Source organism: Phyllobates terribilis, unplaced genomic scaffold, assembly GCF_046119375.1.
Source record: "Phyllobates terribilis strain yellow unplaced genomic scaffold, ASM4611937v1 Scaffold_13__5_contigs__length_258822181, whole genome shotgun sequence".
Classification (NCBI taxonomy): domain Eukaryota; kingdom Metazoa; phylum Chordata; class Amphibia; order Anura; family Dendrobatidae; genus Phyllobates; species Phyllobates terribilis.
In genome coordinates, this window is record NW_027362773.1 from 101,217,335 (window position 1) to 101,239,220 (window position 21,886).

General features: G+C 44.1%; 1 protein-coding gene across 1 annotated transcript; it reads left to right on the plus strand.

Moving 5' to 3' along the window:
- Positions 1-807: 807 nt before the first annotated feature.
- RNF141 (ring finger protein 141) lies at positions 808-21,006 on the plus strand. The gene is made up of 6 exons (XM_073658305.1): positions 808-993; positions 4,330-4,522; positions 5,016-5,124; positions 5,322-5,506; positions 19,809-19,916; positions 20,602-21,006. The coding sequence occupies exons 2-6, from the start codon at positions 4,386-4,388 to the stop codon at positions 20,756-20,758; spliced, it is 696 nt and encodes a 231-aa protein (XP_073514406.1). The 5' UTR covers positions 808-993; positions 4,330-4,385; the 3' UTR covers positions 20,759-21,006.
- The last annotated feature ends 880 nt before the right edge of the window (positions 21,007-21,886 follow it).

Here is a 21,886-nt window from a genome sequence, read left to right on the forward strand (position 1 = left end):
TAGGGAGGGTTTGTGTTTTTGGGAGGGACAATGGAGGTGGGATAGGGTGTCTTAAACCTGCGATTTTTGGCGTTTTGCTGTGTATCGTATAATTATCGATCTCCAGCCACAGGTTGGCATCATAGGTGAGCAAACATGGCAGACACGAGACCTGAGACCCCTGGCTGCCATAATGTTCTCAGTAGCATCTCACTATTGGGTTGTGGTGGGAACAGATCGGCATCAGAGGGGTCACCCACCCTACCTTATCCAACCTCTCAACTGCTGCAATCAAAATGGGCAGCAGCATCTAAGGGATTAACCTGCTCAATTGCAACAGATGGACCCCGGTGCTCGCTAATTGTTGGGGGAGGGTTGAAATTAGGAAAGGTCACACCTTTATACTCCCAGACCATTACAGGGCATTAATGGAGTCCAGTGCTGGTCTCTGTACCAATCAGATCAAGAGGAGAGATGAGCGGTGCCACCATGATGACGCTTATTTCCCAGTAATCCTCAGTATGCAGCCATTTTACAATAATTCCATTATTTGTATTTATATGAATGTGTGAATGTGAAACCTGAATTTTCATTTAATGTTTGCTGAGCCCTAAAAGGGGCTGTCCACCAATGAGTAATGCTCCACAGGGTGAGGCGCACAGGTGTCACCTCCAAACAGAGGCCTCTATAGAGATAGCCAGACCTGAGGGCACAGAGCAGTGCAGAGCACGCGAGGCCTCGTGATTATACCGTCTCCATGGAGACCAGAGTCACAGAGTCCGGGAACGTCACGTGACTTTCCCAAATGAAAGATGGCCGGGCACATTTCGGAGGACGTAGCGTGATGACGTCAGAAAGACGCTGAACGGGAGGCGGGGCGTGTGTCAGCAGTGTACGGAGCATCGGATGGGTGAATCCAATCCGTGAACCGGATAGTGCAGGAGCTGCTCCCTGTATCCGCCACCCCCGGGCGCCTCTGTCCACACATGGCCCCCGCTCCAGCTACACCCACAGGTACGGGCACACGTATAGAGATACACACGGATACAAACATACATATGTATATATACATACAGTGACACAGGGAGATATATATATATATATACACACACACACGCGCAAACCATCGCTGCACTCTAAAATGCTAAGAATAATAAACTTAGAAGATTGTCCCTGCATTCCTGCTATAGAAAACAGGTAAACGCTACATTATCTACATATGGAATATTGGAAAAAAATGTACCTTCTCTTTACTGTAATATTTCTGTAACAATAATGCAGTTCCATTTTCTAAATGTATTGTTCTCAGCACTGCAGAGTGCAGCTGTGTTTTCTTCGCTGGCACCTGTTCACACTAGTTTGGAGGTGCTGGCCAGTTTTTCTGTTTGACACACGTATGTACACAGATATCTGTGTGTGTATACACAATGCTTATTACACAGTGAAGATCCCGGGAGAAAGTGTGTCATATATATATACAGCTCTGGCAAGAATTAAGAGACCACTGAACAGTTTACTATTGGAAAGACTGGTGGAAAGCTGTGATTAAAAATCCAGGTTATTCCCCCAGATATTGATTTCTGAACTCTTCCTGAGTTAAAACATGAGTATTGTTGTTTCTAAATGAATAAGAACTTGTTTTCTTTGCATTATTTGAGGTCTGAAAGCACGGTTTCTTTTTTATTATTTTGACTATTTCTCATTTGCTGCAAATAAACACTAAATTTTTAGCTTTGAATTTCGGAGACATGTTGTCAGTAGTCTATAGAATAAAACAACAATGTACATTTTCCTCAAAAATATACCTATAAAGAGAAAAATCAGAGAAAATGAAAATTTTGCAGTGGTCTCTTAATTTTTGCTATATCTATATTTATATCTATCTATCTATCTCAAAAGGCAGCACTCCAAAAATTCTTTAGAAAAAAATGGACTTTAATGAGCCCAAAAGGCAACGTTTCGGTTCACAGAACCGAAACGTTGCCTTTTGGGCTCATTAAAGTCCATATTTTTCTAAAGAATTTTTGGAGTGCTGCCTTTTGATATACTTTCTATTGATATGCAACAGTTTGGACAGACTGTTTGGAGGCCTGGCACCCACTAGTGAGTAATGATTTAATGGTGCTGTCTTTTAAAAAAAAAAAATATATATATATATATATATATATATATATATATATATATATATATATATATATATATATATATATATATATATATATATATATATATATATATATATATATCTCAAAAAAATAAAGGGAACACTCAACACATTCTGAATGAATGAAATATTCTCATTGAATACTTAGTTCTGTACAAAGTTGAATGTGCTGACAACAAAATCACATAAAAATCATCAATGGAAATCATATGTATTAACCAATGGAGGCCTGGATTTAGAGTCACCCCCAAAATTAAAGTGGAAAAACACACTACAGGCTGATCAAACTTTGATGTAATGTCCTTAAAACAAGTCAAAATGAGGCTCAGTATTGTGTGTGGCCTCCACGTGCCTGTATGACCGCCCTACAACTCCTGGGCATGCTCCTGATGAGGTTGCGGATGGTCTCCTGTGGGATCTCTTCCCAGACCTGGACTAAATCATCCGCCTACTCCTGGACAGTCTGTGGTGCAACGTGACGTTGGTGGATGGAGCGAGACATGATGTCCCAGATGTGCTCAATCGGATTCAGGTCTGGGGAACGGGCAGGCCAGTCCATAGCTTCAATGCCTTCATCTTGCAGGAACTGCTGACACCCTCCAGCCACATGAGGTCTGGCATTGTCCTGCATTAGGAGGAACCCAGGGCCAACCGCACCAGCATATGGTCTCACAAGGGGTCTGAGGACCTCCTCTCGGTACCTAATGGCAGTCAGGCTACCTCTGGCGAGCACATGGAGGACTGTGCGGCCCTCCAAAGAAATGCCACCCCACACCATTACTGACCCACTGCCAAACCGGTCATGCTGAAGGATGTTGCAGGCAGCAGATCGCTCTCCACGGCGTCTCCAGACTCTGTCACGTCTGTCACATGTGCTCAGTGTGAACCTGCTTTCATCTGTGAAGAGCACAGGGCACCAGTGGTGACTTTGCCAATCCGGGTGTTCTGTGGCAAGTGCCAAGCATCCTGCATGGTGTTGGGCTGTGAGCCCAACCCCCATCTGTGGACGTCGGGCCCTCATACCACCCTCATGGAGTCGGTTTCTAACAGTTTGTGCAGACACATGCACATTTGTGGCCTGCTGGAGGTCATTTTGCTGGGCTCCGGCAGTGCTCCTCCTGTTCCTCCTTGCACAAAGGCGGAGGTAGCGGTCCTGCTGCTGGGTTGTTGCCCTCCTACGGCCCCCTCCACGTCTCCTGGTGTACTGGCCTGTCTCCTGGTAGCGCCTCCAGCCTCTGGACACTACGCTGACAGACACAGTAAACCTTCTTGCCACAGCTCGCATTGATGTGCCATCCTGGATGAGCTGCACTACCTGAGCAACTTCTGTGGGTTGTAGAGTCCGTCTCATGCTACCACGAGTGTGAAAGCTCAACCATCATTCAAAAGTGACCAAAACATCAGCCAGAAAGCATTGGTACTGAGATGTGGTCTGTGGTCCCCACCTGCAGAACCACTCCTTTATTGAGGGTGTCTTGATAATTGCCAATAATTTCCATCTATTGTCTATTCCATTTGCACAACAGCATGTGACATTGATTGTCAGTGTTGCTTCCTAAGTGGACAGTTTGATTTCACAGAAGTTAGGTTTACTTGGAGTTATATTCTGTTGAAGTATTCCCTTTATTTTTTTGAGCAGTGTATTTATTTATTTTACTCACTTATATAGCGCCATTAATTCCACAGCGCTTTACAGAATATATATATATATTCTATTCTATTCTATTCATACTCACTCACACGTTCTCCCGGGATCTTCATTGTGCAATCAGCAGCTGCGGACAGCCTGATTACACAACACGGACACTGGCGAGCAGCGTGTGTACAGTGCACACGTCACACACAGGACATTGTGCTCCTATTTATGGTGGAGCTCTAACCAGTGCCGGGCTACTCAGACTTTTCTAGTGTTGACTGCTGCACAGAGTATTTCAGGAGACGGTTGTATTGATATTGATCCTATGGAGAGTAACATAACTGATTAAATACTCTGTGCTGCGGGAGACAAAGTTTATTCAAAGTAGCACATTGATTAGAGGATTTCAGCTGAGGCGCGGGCTCATCTTCTGGGGCTCATTGCCTGTGATACATAGTGGAAGGAGCAGGGTTTCCAGCAGCACAGTGTATTTAAGGAGAGGAGTGCTCTAATATTGGGGGCAGTGTTCATTTGTATGTCACCTTTGCAGGACTGCAGAACAAGACCTAGATTCTCTTCTGGAAAGGATTCGCTTGCCCCCCAGCCATGGGACAGCAGCTGGCCGGCCAGGCCATGATGAACAAGCTTCCAGAGAAAGTCGCCAAACACGCGGCCCTGGTGCGCGAGAGCGGCTTCCTGACCTACGAGGAGTTCCTGGGCCGCGTGGCCGAGCTTAATGATGTGTAAGAGAAGGACGTACATCACTTACTGTGCACCCAACTACTAATACCGCGCCTGGTAGAAAAGCGTATTACCCCCACCCAAAGTAGAGAATCCATAATCCTGCCGCTCTGACGGTAGGGAGTCCACAGTGCCGCCGCTCTGACGGTAGGGAGTCCACAGTGCCGCCGCTCTGACGGTAGGGAGTCCACAGTGCTGACGGTAGGGAGTCCACAGTGCCGACGGTAGGGAGTCCACAGTGCCGCCGCTCTGACGGTAGGGAGTCCACAGTGCCGCCGCTCTGACGGTAGGGAGTCCACATCTGGATATAAGATTCTGATAGCAGAGGGTGCCACCATGTGGCCGTGCAGTAGACTTCTCCACAATATACAGTAAGTGGTCGTTTTCTCCAGGTAGCGGCCGGTCTCTCGCGGCGCGGTTGTGTGCGCCATCCCTTTATGTGCTGGTGGAGGGACGTGCGGTCTGTCTTGCTGACGTGTCCCTTTCCTCCCGCAGCACGGCGAGGCTGGCCGTCGGGCAGGACAAGCATCTCCTGTTTGAAGTGCAGCCGGGCTCGGACTCGTCTGCCCTGTGGAAGGTGGTCGTCCGTGTTCTGTGTACCAAGGTGGGTGCCGCCTGTAGCTTTCCATGTTGTGTGTCACCTGTGGGTTTATATCAGGCCTTATCCTTACCTCCAGCTATTCTGGACCTATAGGGTTAGCCGTGGCATGCTGAGACTTGTAGTTCCATAACCACAGACTTATCACCTTGTTTTATCTCTTTACAAACCTTTACGTTTTGTCACATTTGTTTTCTCTCCAGATTAATAAGACGAGTGGCATCGTGGAGATCTCGAGGATCATGAATCTCTACCAGTTCATCCAGCTCTACAAGGACATCACCAGCCATGCCACCGGCATCTTCACCCAGAGCAGCGAGGCCTCCGAGGACAATGCCCAGAGCCTGGCATCGCTCTCAGACTGCCAGGCCAGCATCCTGATGGGGAGGTGGGTGATCTGCACTGAGCTCTGTGTGCACCCCCTGCACCGCCTCCGCCACACACGCCAGCACCGCCGCACACTGAATCTTTCCTGTCTGCTGGTTGTTGGCTCGCTGCACTAAAGTTTGCTGCACCTCCTCTTATATGTTTATGTTGGATCCGTCCTGAAGAGGTTGTAAGGAGGATTCTAGGAGGAAGCGACACTTAATCCTTCACATCACTGAGATAAAGATAACGGGGAAGGGAAACTGCAGTGGTGCATTCTTTACTGTGTATATCATTGTTTTATATTCCCGAAAGTGCTCCACTGACACCAAACAAGCGAACCGACAGCACACAACCATCCTCCATTCATCTACAGTTGAAACCAGAAGTTTCCATACAGTACACTATATAAAAAGACACATCTGCATGTTTTTCTCAATATCTGACATGAAATCAGAATAAACCTTTCCCGTTTTAGGTCAATTAGGATTACCATCATTTTTAATATTTGCCAAATGCCAGAATAATGAGAGAGAGAATGATTTAAGGCATTTTTATTACTTACTGCAAAGTCAAGTTTCCATACACTAAGATAACTATGCCTTTAACCCCTTAATAACATCTGACGTACTAATACGCGTCTGTGCCCTGGGACTTAAGAGCCAGACCCGTATTAGTACGTCATCGCGATCGCGCCCGCACACAGGCTGTGCGGGCGCGATCGCCGCCGGGTGTCAGCTGATTGTCACAGCTGACACCCGGTACTATGTGCAGGGAGCGGTCACGCACCGCTCCCAGCACATTAACCCCCGCGATGCTGCGATCGAAGTCGATCGAAGTCGATCGCGGCATTGCGGGGGCAAGGGGAGGTGATCGGCGATACTCACCTCCTCTTCCGGCTTCCAGCGCAGTCTGCAAAGGCTTCCCGGGTGTTGCCATGACGACCCGATGTCGTCATGACAACATCCGGGTCACCAGAGAGCAGGAAGATTGCTTGGACATGCGCAGTGCATCTCCAAGCAATCTTCACACTGTGCACTTCTGACAGCCTTCATGGCATAGGGATGGTGCTCCATTCCTGTGCCATGCAGGCGATCAGAAAAAAAAAAGTGAAAGTCCCAGAGTGGGACAAAGTAATAAAGTGTATAAACTGTGTGAAAGTGGAAAAAAAAAAAAAAAAAAAAAGTGCAAAAATATTATAAAAAAATAAAAAAAATAATACACCAAAAATAAAAATATAATGTACCCATCAATAAATATTATTATAAAAAAAATTTAAAAAAAACAATAAAAGTACACATATTTGGTATCGCCGCGTCCGGAACAACCTGACCTATAAAACTGTCCCACTAGTTAACCCCTTCAGTGAACACGGTAAAAAAAAAAAAAAAAAAAACAAGCAAAAAACAATGCTTTATCACCATACCGCCAAACAAAAAGTGGAATAACACGCGATCAAAAAGACGCATATAAATAAAAATGATACCGCTGAAAACGTCATCTCGTCCCGCAAAAAACAAGCCGCCATATAGCTCCATCAGCCGAAAAATAAAAAAGTTATAGCTCTCAGAATAAAGCGATACTAAAAAATATTTTTTTCTATAAAATAGCTTTTATTGTGTATAAGCGCCAAAACATAGAAAAATGATACAAATGTGGTACCGCTGTAAACGTACTGACCCGAAGAGTAAAGCTGCCTCATCAATTTTACCACACGCGGAACAGAATAAAAAAAAAAAAAAAAAACAATTCCTGAATTGTTGGTTTTTGTTTATTCTGCCTCCCAAAAATCGGAATAGAAAGCGATCAAAAAATGTCACGTGCCTGAAAATGGCACCAATAACAACGTCAAGTCATCCCGCAAAAAACGAGCCGTCACATGACTGTCTGCCAAAATCTGGAAAAATTATAGCTCTCAAAATATGGCGATGCAAAAACTAGATTTTACAAAAAATGCGTCTTTTAGTGTGTGACAGCTGTCAGTCATAAAAACCCCATATGATTCTGGCATTGCTGTAATCACACCGACCCGAAGAATAAAGTCGTCTAATCACTTATACCGCACAAGGAACGGCGTCAAAAATAAACTCTTGAGTTAGGATTGGGCTAGGGTTAGGGCTGGGTTTGGGGCTAGGGTTGTGCTGGGGCTAGGGTTGTGCTGGGGCTAGGGTTGTGCTGGGGCTAGGGTTGTGCTGGGGCTAGGGTTGTGCTGGGGCTAGGGTTGTGCTAGGGTTAGGGCTGGGGTTGGGATTTTTTTCAAAAGTAAGAAAAAAAGATGACGATATGGCGACTAGTGTTGAGAGCAAGTGCTCGCTACTTGAGTTTGCATCGGGTGCTCTGGTATGCATTTAGTATCGTGGGTATTTGAGTGACATGCTCGAGTCTCTGCCCCATATGCTTCGCGGCCAAAAAACTTTACGGGGATTGCCTGCCATGCACGAGCGATCCCCGCATGTTTTTTTTTGGGTGTCTAATAACCGTGAAACATGCGGAGCAGGGACTCGAGCATGTCACTCGAGCACACGCTGTACATGGTGCATACCTGAGTACCCGATGCAAACTCAAGTAGCGAGCACTTGCGCTCAAGAATAATGAAAACTTATTCAATATGATTACCTAATGTAAACAAATAATGTGCCGTACCTCTGGGTTCAAAATGTTCACTATACACCTTAATAAAATCTTTGAGGGGTATAGTTTCCAAAATGGGGACACTTGTGGGGGAGCTCCACTGTTTAGGCACATCACGGGCTCTCCAAACGCGACATGGTGTCCGCTAACAAATTGAATGGAAAATCGGCTCAAATTGTTAGCGGACGCCATGTTGCGTTTGGAGAGCCCCTGTGTGTCCAAACATTGGAGCTCCCCCACAAGTGACCCCATTTTGGAAACTAGACCCCCCAAGGCACCTATCTAGATGCATAGTGAGCACTTAGAACCCCCAGGTGCTTCACAAATTGATTCGTAAAAATGAAAAAGTGAAAATAAAACACTTTTTCATTTTTATGAATCCATTTGTGAAGCACCTGGGGTTCCAAGTGCTCACTATGAATCTAGATAGGTGCCTTGGGGGGTCTAGTTTCCAAAATGGGGTCACTTGTGGGGGAGCTCCAATGTTTGGGCACACAGGGACTCTCTAAATGCAACATGGTATCCGCTAACAAATTGAATGGAAAATCGGCTCAAATTGTTAGCGGACACCACATTGCGTTTGGAGAGCCCCTCTGTGCCCAAACTTTGGAGCTCCCCCACAAGTGACCCCATTTTGGAAACTAGACCCCCCAAGGCACCTTTCTAGATGCATAGTGAGCACTTGGAACCCCCAGGTGCTTCACAAATTGATTCGTAAAAATGAAAAAGTGAAAAAAAAAACACTTTTTCATTTTTATGAATCAATTTGTGAAGCACCTGTGGTTCCAAGTGCTCACTATGAATCTAGATAGGTGCCTTGGGGGGTCTAGTTTCCAAAATGGGGTCACTTGTGGGGGAGCTCCAAAGTTTGGGCACAGAGAAGCTCTCCAAACGCAATGTGGTGTCCGCTAACAATTTGAGCCGATTTTCCATTCAATTTGTTAGCGGATACCATGTTGCATTTAGAGAGTCCCTGTGTGCCCAAACATTGGAGCTCCCCCACAAATGACCCCATTTTGGAAACTAGACCCCCCAAGGCACCTATCTAGATGCATAGTGAGCACTTGGAACCCCTAGGTGCTTCACAAATTGATTCGTAAAAATGAAAAAGTGTTTTTTTTTTCACTTTTTCATTATTACGAATCAATTTGTGAAGCACCTGGGGGTTCCAAGTGCTCACTATGCATCTAGATAGGTGCCTTGGGGGGTCTAGTTTCCAAAATGGGGTCACTTGTGGGGGAGCTCCAATGTTTGGGCACACAGCAGCTCTCCAAACGCAACATGGTGTCGCTAACAATTTGAGCCAATTTTGCGTTAAATTTGTTAGCGGACACCATGTTGCATTTAGAGAGCCGCTGTGTGCCCAAATATTGGAGCTCCCCCACAAGTGACCCCATTTTGGAAACTAGACCACCCAAGGCACCTATCTAGATGCATAGTGAGCACTTGGAACCCTCAGGTGCTTCACAAATTGATTCATACAAATGAAAAAGTGTTTTTTTTTTCACTTTTTCATTGTTACGAATCAATTTGTGAAGCACCTGGGGGTTCCAAGTGTTCACTATGCATCTAGATAGGTGCCTTGGGGGGTCTAGTTTCCAAAATGGCGTCACTTGTGGGGGAGCTCCAATGTTTGGGCACACAGGGACTCTCTAAATGCAACATGGTGTCCTCTAACAAATTTAACGGAAAATCGGCTCAAATTCTTAGCGACACCATGTTGCGTTTGGAGAGCCGCTGTGTGCCCAAACATTGGAGCTCCCCCACAAGTGACCCCATTTTGGAAACTAGACCCCCCAAGGCACCTATCTAGATGCATTGTGAGCACTTGGAACACTCAGGTGCTTCACAAATTGATTCATAAAAATGAAAAAGTGTTTTTTTTTTTCACTTTTTCATTGTTACGAATCAATTTGTGAAGCACCTGGGGGTTCCAAGTGCTCACTATGCATCTAGAAAGGTGCCTTGGGGGGTCTAGTTTCCAAAATGGGGTCACTTGTGGGGGAGCTCCAAAGTTTGGGCACACATGGGCTCTCCAAACACAACATGGCGTCCGCTAATTATTCAAGCAAATTTTACAATCAAAAAGTCAAATAGCGCTCCTTCCCTTCCGAGCCCTGCCGTGCGCCCAAACAGTATTTTTTCCCCAAATATTGGGTATCTGCGTGCCCAGGGGAAATTGCACAACAAATTTTGGGGTCCATTTTTTCTTGTTACCCCTGTGAAAATAAAAAAAATTGGGTCTAAATTAACATTTTTGTGAAAAAAGTTAAATGTTCATTTTTTTCTTCCACATTCAAAAAATTCCTGTGAAGCACCTGAAGGGTTAATAAAGTTCTTGAATGTGGTTTTGAGCACCTTGAGGGGTGCAGTTTTTAGAATGGTGTCACTTTTGGGTATTTTCTGTCATAAAGACCCCTCAAAGTGACTTCAAATGTGATGTGGTCCCTAAAAAAATGGTTTTGTAAATTTTGTTGGAAAAATGAGAAATCGCTGGTCAACTTTTAACCCTTATAGCTCCCTAACAAAAAAAAATTTTGGTTCCAAAATTGTGCTGATGTAAAGTAGACATGTGGGAAATGTTATTTATTAACTCTTTTGTGTGACATATCGCTCTGATTTCAGGGCTTAAAAATTCAAATTTTGAAAATTGCAAAATTTTCAAAATTTTCGCCAAATTTCCGTTTTTTTCACAAATAAACGCAAGTGATATCGAAGAAATTTTTCCACAATCATGAAGTACAATATGTCACGAAAAAACAATCTCAGAATCAGGGGGATCCGTTGAAGCGTTCGAGAGTAATTACCTCATAAAGTGACAGTGGTCAGAATTGTAAAAATTGGCCCGGTCATTAACGTGCAAACCACCCGCGGGGCTTAAGGGGTTAAGCAATTCTGGACTGCCCATATGATGGTGCCATGTGTTTGGAAGCTTCTGATAGTTTTTTTTGGCAACATCTGAGTTAATTAGAGACATACCCGTGGATGTATTTTAATGCACACTTGAAAAACACTTCTTCTTTGTATATCATTGACGTCGCAGCTTTCTGGGTCTTCTATCCTTGGATTACGATATCGGAGAGAATGAGACACAGGACAGGATGTATGTGTCAAACAAGCTCTAACTTTATTACAAAGGATAGGGTTTATATACACCCTGAAGGCAGGAAACGGATTTACCATATATGGTCCGATTATACAATTTAGCAAACAAAGACTGATTTCTAGTCTCGTGCTTGTGTTGAAACATTTAATCGGACACATTTGATTAGACACATTTAATCAGATACATTCTGATGGCTAGCAAGGACACGTTAGTCTCTATTGATACAAGGAAAGGAACATTTAGCTGGTGTTGTTTTGACCTAAAGTAACTGTCAGACTTATATAGCATAGATGGGGCTTTTAAACTTGAGGGACCTCATCTTCTGCTATAACATTCCGTCCTTTTGTTCCTTCAGTTATCAATATGAATTTCTATATTTTCTTTTAGTACAACACTGAATACACATTAGAAAAAACTTAAAAACCAAATAAACCGCAAGACACATTAGCAAAACCTGAAAAAATAGCTTGCACTATACCAGCCAACCACCCACCGATACCTCTAAACCAATTAACGGGATTTAGAAAGGTTTTAAAATAGACATTATTCACCCAATTAGAAGTGTGTAGATATCTTTCCAACAGGGAAGGTTTAAAGGCATCACTGCTTCCTGAAGTGGCATTAAAACTTATTTTGAATCCTTGTTCAGGTATTTTCCTTAGATCAGTAATTTTTGTTTTGTTACGAGGTACCCACTCCCCTCCTTTAAATGCTATATACAACCTGGGAATTATTTGACCCGTCAGGTTCCCTTGCCACCAGGGAAATTCTGTCCACCCTACCACAGGAATCCCAACAGTGGTATTCCATAGTCTCTGGGTGGCATTATTGGCCCAAGTATCTGAACAGTTCACCCAAAAGTTTATCTCTTCCCATGAGACTGGGACAGCGAGAAAGGGTATGCTAGTGTATGTCACAGGGGCATGTGTACATATCCAGCAATTAGCAATAGTCTGGTTTTGCTCCTTTAGTCCATTGATTAGAGCAAGATGGTGTTTAATGAATCTATTGTCGTCTCCATCTGTGGTGCTCAACCTAGTCCATGCACCTGTGGTTTTAAGTATGCAGGTAAGTATAAACAATGTCATCATTCTTTGTCCGCTGGTTCTCCTAGTATCTTTTTGCAATGGGATGCGTGGATCCAGGTCTCTTTTCCCTCTAGCTTAACGGCTGTACTTGTGGTCAGCAGAACTTGAAAGGGTCCGTCAAACCGTGGATCTAGGCTTTTCCTCACGTGTCTTTTTATAACCACCCAGTCTCCAGGTTGCAGCGTATGGCTGCTAGAGTCTTGATCTGGATCTGGAAGAGAACTGAAGACATTATCATGTATTTGCTTAATCTTTTTGTGTAAAGCCCTCACATAGGAACTTAGCACATGGTTGTTCATTTCTAATGCTTGCGGATAGAAACACCCTAGGCTGGGTACGTTGCCAAACAATATCTCATATGGAGAGAGTCCAGTCTTTTTATTAGGCGTGTATCTTACTGAAAACAGAGCAAGCGGTAAACAGTCCGGCCATGGTTTTCCTGTCTCAGCCATGGCTTTCTGAATTTTTAATTTCAATGTCCCATTCAGTCTTTCCACTTTACCACTACTTTGCGGGTGATATGGGGTATGGAATGCTTGTTGAATTCCTAGAGCTGACATGACTTCATTCATTATTTCACCTGTGAAGTGTCTACCTCTGTCACTCTCAATTACCTCTGGTACCCCATACCTGCAGACCACCTCCGCAAGCTGTTTCTTTGCGGTTGCCGCAGCCGTGGCTTTGGCAATCGGGAAAGCCTCTGGCCATCCTGAGAACAAATCAATACAGACCAACACATATTCCCATGATCCTGACTTTGGCAGCTGAATATAATCAATTTGCAGTCTCTGGAATGGATAGAGGGGCCGGGGTGTGTGTTTGAGTGGTGTTTTAACTACTCTACCCTGATTATGTGTAGCACATATCATGCACCCTTGTATCAGGCTTTCTATACAGGTGGAGAATCCTGTTGCCACCCAATGTTTCTGCATCACACTCATCACAGCCGTTTTAGATTGGTGTGTCGGCCCATGTAGTATCTGGGCAGCTGCTGGGTACAGTGCCCTTGGAAGGCATCGTCGTGTCCCTTTCCCCCATACCCCATTTGCTTTATTCAGGCATGCACCTTCCTTTAACCACTTATCAACCTCCTCCTTTTTAGCCTGAGCCTGCATTTGGGATAAGATGTCCTCCGACACAAAGGGGTTTTTAGGGGCACTTAGCTGACGTACTGTTGACCCTTGTTGCGGCTTGCAGGCTGCTGTTTTTGCCGCTGCATCTGCCATCGCGTTTCCTCTGCTTACCTGGTCGGTGCGTCTGGTATGTGCTCTTACCTTTATGACAGCTACTTTTTTGGGTAGTTGTAGTGCATTAATTAACTGCTGGACCGCATCGGCATTCTTTATGGGGTGTCCTGCTGCCGTCAGGAAACCTCTTGACTTCCATATGGGACCAAAATCATGCGATATACAGAATGCGTACCTAGAATCTGTGTAAATGTTAACAATACTACCTTCTGCTAGTTTACAGGCCTCGGTTAGGGCCCTAAGTTCAGCTTCTTGAGCCGACTGGTGTGGGAGCATTGGTTCTGCCTTGATTACTGCATTGAGGGAGACAACTGCATATCCAGTATGGAAGGTACCTGAATCGTCCTGATGACGGGATCCATCTACAAAAAATTCAAAATCTGCATTTTGTAATTCATGTTCAAATACAGTAGGTAAACCTGCCGTTTCTTGTGCCATCATTTGTACACAGTCATGAGGAACTTCCTCTCTTGGATCTTCCTTAAAAAGCACAGTACCTGACTCCTCCTTTAGATCCGAGAGAGGTAACAAAGTTGCTGGATTCAGGGTAGTACACCTCTGTAGAGAAACATTGGGAGGCATTAACAGTGCACATTGTAACCTAAGATGACGTGCTGCTGAGAGGTGAGCGGGTTGCACTTGGTTCAATATAGTGTAGACATCATGAGGTGTTAGAACGGTGAGCGGGTGGTCAAGAACAATGTCTGCGGATTTATGGAGTAATAGTCCAACAGCATGCAGAGCACGTACGCAGGATGGTGCACCTCTGGCTACCGCATCTAATCTGCCACTAAAATAGGCAACAGGTCTCTGATTATCACCGTGTGTTTGAGTTAAAACTCCTGCTGCATGTCCAGCTTGCTCATGAAGGTACAGAGTAAATGGGAGCTCATAGTTAGGGGTACCCAAAGCTGGAGCGGCCAAAATACGTTTTTTGAGAGAATAAAAACAGTCTATTGCCTCTGATGTTAGTACAAAAGGTGTTGGGGTAAGACAGTCATAGAGGGGCTGCATTAAAACAGAGACGGCATGAATCCACTGTCTGTAATAGGAAACAAGTCCAAGAAAAGTTCTGAGGGCTGCAACATTAATGGGGACGGTGAATGCCTGTACTGCTAGTTTGCGTGCATTTGTTAAATGACGAGCTCCTGGTGTAATGCAATGTCCCAAAAAGGTGACTGAAGATTTACAAAACTGAAGCTTATCTTTCGACGCCTTGCAGCCAGCGCGATAGAGAAACAACAGAAGCGATATAGTTGCATTATGACGTTGTTTCCTAGAAGGGGCACAAATGAGCAGCTCATCGACATATTGCAAAACAACGATATGTGGTTCAGACCATCCCTCCAGTATTTCCTGCAGACTTGCAGTGTACATTGTGGGTGAATTCTGGGCACCCTGTGGCAACACTGTCCATGTATATTGACTGCCCTGGAACGTGAAAGCAAACAGGTACTGGCAGTCAGGATGTAATGGATGGTACACTGAAAAATGCATTTGCCAAATTGACCACTGAAAAGCAAAGAGAGTTAGAAGGTATCTGTGACAGGAGAGTATGCGGGTTGGGCACAACTGGTGTTAGAAGTTCTGTGGCTTTGTTAACCAACCGGAGGTCATGCACCATTCTATATGCGGCTGGTTGTCCTGGCACGCTCTTTTTCTTTACTGGGAACAGGGGAGTGTTGCAAGGGGACTGGGTTTTGACTAGGACTCCTCTGTGTAGTAATTTTTGGACTTGCTGGGCTATGGCATTCTCCTGAGCCGAGCTAAGGGGATACTGCCTCGAGGTAAGATTGCTCCTGGTTTTAATTTTACCATTACTGGTTGAACTCTTAACCTACCGACATCTGTTTTGTCTGAGGCCCAAAAGTCATGTGGCACAGCATGCTCCAATATCGGGGGAAACTCATTTGTCTCTTCTATGCTGGCAAGATCTAGTGACATAATTTTGCAAAGGGTACTTGGTTTTAAACCTGGGGTCATGGTGACAGTGCCATCGGGATGATACTCAATATGTGCTTGTAATTGGGACAACACATCATTTCCCAATAGATTACATTGGCCTCGGGGCGATACCATGAGCTGGCTATGTACAGTAGCTCCTTGAATTTGCAGGGGAATTCTCTTAGTGACAGGGAGCAGGACAGACGGGGAATTGAAGGGGGTGGCAATGACATGATGTGAAAAATCAGTGTCAGTATATGGCCAATCACCTTGCGTAATTACTGAATTATCGTCCCCCGTATCTACTTGGAAATCGATTTCATGTCCCCCTGGTAGGTTCACCTGCACTATACAACTGGGAGTTGGGGGTAAGGAGATGAGGGGGTTCATGTGCAAGCTACCCTCATCCTATGGGGGCGTTGTTTGGTCGGCTGGAGGACCCGTACTCTGAGCATTTGGATACGGGTTGGTCCTACAGTCCTTTCTAAAATGTCTTTTTACATCCGTAACATAGTCTCTGTCCCCCTCCTGCAGTCCGTCCTCTGCCTCTGTTGTTTCTGGGGGTCGTCTCTACTATGTGTATTCTGGCAGCTCTCTTTGCCTGCGCTATGTCATGCTGTGCCCCCTGAGCTATTCTAGCTAAATCTTCTGCCTTCACTGATCTCCACTCCGGTCTACTTGCTTTTACCTTCTCTGCAATCTTTCTTTAGTCCATTCATGAAAGCACTTGCTAATACCCTCTCACTAGTCTTATTCCCGGGAATAAATCCCATTTCTGACCAAGTTCTCCTTAATGCCCAAAAGTAGTCTTTGGGATCTTCTTCCTTACCTTGAACCCGGTCTTCTAGTGTAACCTGCCTTTCTCCCTGCCTGTCTTTACATGCCTTTACCAACGCTGCTGCGAATAGGACTCCAGCTGCTGCATCATTAGATTCTGCATCTACGGGTCCGGTCCTATTGGCATACTGTTTTTTTTGTCTCATCTATCAACCTATCATAGCGGGCTTCATCTGCCAATTTTCCCTTAATTACCCCTTGTAAATCCAACCTAGTTGCATTGTATGTATCCTGTATGGTTCTTATCATTCTGGCAAAACCCATCGGGGACTGGGATGGATCTGGCAACTGGGAAATCAACGCCAACTGCTCTGAAGGACTCCATGGTCTATACATTAACATTATGCGAGCTTCCTGACCTGGAACAACTGCGCCCCCCCCCGCTGCTGCTGCTGCTCCTGCTCCCGGTGCTCCTGGCACAACTACCGTCCTCATTGGGAATAGACTAGCTGGGTGGGGTCTCAGTCCTCCACATGCCACACAGATGTCTACTGTCAAGGGGTTCTGCTGTCCACATCTGGGGCAAACCCAGCAATTGGGTTCCTGGGAATTCTGGTACTGGGGTAGGGGTGACGTCGGGAGCGGACAGGGAGGAAAATCTGTCATTCCGGTTTTTGTCAGTCTGTAACATCCGTCTCCTAATTTTTCAATCTTTCCTTCAAAATGAGCGCATGCATTCATCCATACATCTACTGTCTTCAACAGACCCTTATCTTTCAGCCATCCATGGTAGGAGTTAAAGAAGGATTTCCATTTCTCTCTGTTCATCTCTCCATTTTCATTCATTCCCGCTTTACACAATATTTTGTCAATTCCAATCAGTGCCTGTTTCCCTTCTCTGCGTACCACTAAGTCTTTGGCAGTAATGCCTTCTTTGGCATTTTGGTTCCCCATTCTTTCGGTTCTCCTCACTTAGAGTAGACTCCTCAGTCACTTAGACAATGGGCCACAAAGGTTTCTGAACCACACCACTACTAGCCTTCCAGGACTTATACGCCAACCAGAAAAACAGACCAAAAACACCGATCCCGATACACACCCACAACACAATCATTGGATCCATACTTTCATTCTTAAATTTTTCCAAAGGATAGAAGGCAGGACTGACAATTTATCTGAGGGGATTCTACTGGTTCAAAGGGACCGGAGCCAGACAACAATCTGTGAATTACCTGGGGAGCCGACCGCTCGGGGGTGAGGGAGTCTCTTCTATGTAGTGATATAATTAGGTAGAATATAACAGTTATTCTTACCTCAGCGCTGTATATATCACCAACAGAGAGCTTCACTCGTCCCACGTCTCGGACCGGTCGAGCACCCCTGGGTAGTTTAACTCAAGGTCCCTGTTCGGGCGCCAGCTGACGTCACTGCTTTCTGGGTCTTCTATCCTTGGATTACGATGTCGGAGAGAATGAGACACAGGACAGGATGTATGTGTCAAACAAACTCTAGCTTTATTACAAAGCATAGGGTTTATATACACCCTGAAGGCAGGAAACGGATTTAACATGTATGGTCCGATTATACAATTTAGCAAACAAAGACTGATTTCTTTTCTCGTGCTTGTGTTGAAACATTTAATCGGACACATTTGATTAGACACATTTAATCAGATACATCCTGATGGCTAGCAAGGACACGTTAGTCTCTATTGATACAAGGAAAGGAACATTTAGCTGGTGGTGTTTTGACCTAAAGTAACTGTCAGACTTCTATAGCTTAGATTGGGCCTTTAAACTTGAGGGACCTCATCTTCTGCTATAACATCATCATGGGAAAGTCTAAAGAAATCAGCCAAGATATCAGGAAGAGAATTGTGGACTTGCACAAGTCTGGCTCATCCTTTGGTACAATTTCAAGATACCTGAAAGTGCTTCGTTTATCTGTACAAACAATTATATACAAGTATAAACAAGATGGGAATGTCCAGACATCATACCGCTCAGGAAGGAGACGGGTTCTGTGTCCCAGAGATTAACGTGCTTTGGTCCAACATGTGCATATCAACCCAAGGACAAAAGCAACATTTTTAATTTTTAGAGACATGTCCTGTGGTCTGATGAACCTAAAATTGAACGTTTTGAGCATAATGACCATTGTTACGTTTGGAGGAAAAAGGGAGAAACTTGGAAGCCTAAGAACACCATCCCAACTGTGAAACACTGTGGTGGCATCATCATGTTGTGGGGTTGTTTTGTTGCAGGAGGGACTAATGCACTTCACAAAATAGATGGCATCATGAGAAAAGAAGATTATGTGGCAATACTGAAGCAACATCTCAAGACATCAGCCAGGAAGTTAATGCTTGAGCGGATATGGGTCTTCCAAATGGACAATGACCCGAAGCATACTGCCAAAATGGTAACAAAGTGGCTTAAGGATAACAAAGTCAATGTTTTGGAGTGGCCATCACAAAGCCCTGATCTCAATCCTATTGAAAATTTATGGGCAAAACTGAAAAGGCTGCGAGCAAGGCGACCTACACACCTGGATCAATTCCACCAGTTTTGTCAGGAGGAATGGGCCCAAATTCCGACCAACTATTGTGAGAAGCTTGTGGAAGGATATCCCAAATGTGTGACCCAAGTCATTCAGTTTAAGGGCAATGGTACCAAATACTAATGAAATGTATGTAAACTTTTGACTTTGCAGTAAGTAATAAAAATGCCTTAAAACATTCTCTCTCTCATTATTCTGGCATTTGGCAAATATTAAAAAATTATGTTAATCCTAACTGACCTAAAATGGGAAAAGTTTATCCTGATTTCTTGTCAGATATTGAGAAAAACATGCAGATGTGTCTATTTATATTGTGTATGTAAACTTCTGGTTTCAACTGTATATAGCAGGCAGTATTATAGTAGTTATATTCTTGTACATAGGGGGCAGTATTATAGTAGTTATATTCTTGTACATAGGGGGCAGTATTATAGTAGTTATATTCTTGTACATAGGGGGCAGTATTATAGTAGTTATATTCTTGTGCATAGGGGACCGTACTATAGTAGTTATATTCTTGTACATAGGGGGCAGTATTTTAGTAGTTATATTCTTGTACATAGGGGGCAATATTTTAGTAGTTATATTCTTGTACATAGGGGGCAGTATTTTAGTAGTTATATTCTTGTACATAGGGGGCAGTATTTTAGTAGTTATATTCTTGTACATAGGGGGCAGTATTTTAGTAGTTATATTCTTGTACATAGGGGGCAATATTTTAGTAGTTATATTCTTGTACATAGGGGGCAGTATTTTAGTAGTTATATTCTTGTACATAGGGGGCAGTATTTTAGTAGTTATATTCTTGTACATAGGGGGCAGTATTATAGTAGTTATATTCTTGTACATAGGGTGCAGTATTATAGTAGTTATATTCTTGTACAAGGTGTAAAAAATAAACCGTGACTTTTATTTCCAAGAGTCCCTGTAGGGTTTTCTGTTCTCTGCTGACATCTTTTTCCCGTTTTCCAGGGTGAAGCAGCTGACGGATGAGGAGGAGTGCTGTATCTGTATGGATGAGCGAGCTGATCTGATCCTGCCCTGCACTCACAGCTTCTGCCAGAAATGCATTGACAAATGGTAAGCGGCAGCGCCCGTCCTCCTGGTGCTGGGAGCGCACGGTGATCGCATAGTTGATATTTTCTTGTATATTTTTAGACTTTTCACATTTGATAAGTTGCCGTTTTCTTATCTTCTGCTTATCGTGAATTACATCTTGCTTCAGTCACACCCAGAGCTGCATTCAGAATACTTCCGGCTTGATGTGCAGCTCGGGGTTGGAGAGTGAATGATAATTACACAGTGTTTGAGGCCATCCAAGTGTCTGTATCCAGATCAAGCATCAGGAGATAAGCGGTGTCAGATACTTAAGGCAGCTGTTTTTCTTGCGGTTTCATCCACATTTATTTGTAAGGGAGCGGATAGAGATGAGCGTCGTTTATTTGTCATGTGTCCTATGTAGTGAACCTTCACTGCATTCACCACTAGAGGGAGCACACTTTTAACCTATAAATCTGTACGTAGTGAGCTCCCCCTAGTGGTGGTTGCTGCTGGACAGAATTCCATCCTATAACCCTATGTATCTATAGGGGATTTGGATGTAATTATGACACTGTTCATAGCTGGATTTTCACTTTAAAGGGATTCTGTGAGCCCAAACTGACAGTATGAACTAAGCACAGCCTTGTAGGGACTTTTGGGGGGACAAACTACATTTGATATTGATTTGTTCTAACTAAAACCTTTTAATTTTTTCTATTACCAGGAGCGACCGGAACCGCAATTGTCCCATCTGCCGCTTACAGGTGTCGGGAGTGAATGACTCGTGGGTGGTGTCAGATGCCCCCACCGAGGAGGACGTTGCAAGTTACATATTAAATTTGGCTGATGAGGTCGGGCAGCCCCACGATACCGTCTTCTAATTACATGGACTACACACTCATTATATGATTAACATTGTTTTATCTGCTTGAAAGTCGCCAGCATATGATTGTAAGGATAGAAAATGCCGTATGCCACCCTCTGATCAACATCTACAGTTTATATTAGAATTATCCATTGTTGATGCAGACACTGTATACGTATATTACTTCCGAGCTGCACTCACTATACTGCTGGTGCAGTCACTGTGTACATACATTACATTACTGATCCTGAGTTACCTCCTGTATTATACTCCAGAGCTGCACTCACTATTCTGCTGGTGCAATCACTGTGTACATACATTACATTACTGATCCTGAGTTACATCCTGTATTATACTCCAGAGCTGCACTCACTATTCTGCTGGTGCAGTCACTGTGTACATACATTACATTACTGATCCTGAGTTACCTCCTGTATTATACTCCAGAGCTGCACTCACTATTCTGCTGGTGCAGTCACTGTGTACATACATTACATTACTGATCCTGAGTTACCTCCTGTATTATACTCCAGAGCTGCACTCACTATTCTGCTGGTGCAGTCACTGTGTACATACATTACATTACTGATCCTGAGTTACATCCTGTATTATACTCCAGAGCTGCACTCACTATTCTGCTGGTGCAGTCACTGTGTACATACATTACATTACTGATCCTCTACTGATCCTGAGTTACATCCTGTATTATACCCCAGAGCTGCACTCACTATTCTGCTGGTGCAGTCAATGTGTACATACATTACATTACTTTTCCTATACTGATCCCCTTTTACATTCTGTATTATACTCCAGAGCTGCACTCACTGTTCTTCTGTTTGTTATTGGAAACAATCAGAAAACATATGGACTGACCTGCTTAGCAAATAGAATAGTGAGTGCAGCTCTGGGATATATACTGCATGTAACTCCGGATCAGTAATGTAATGTATATACACAGTGACTGCACCAGCAGAATAGTGAGTGCAGCTCTGGAGTATAATACAGGATGTAACTCAGGATCAGTACAGGATCAGTAATGTAATGTATGTACACAGTGACTGCGCCAGCAGAATAGTGAGTGCAGCTCTGTAGTATAATACAGGATGTAACTCAGGATCGGTACAGGATCAGTAATGTAATGTAT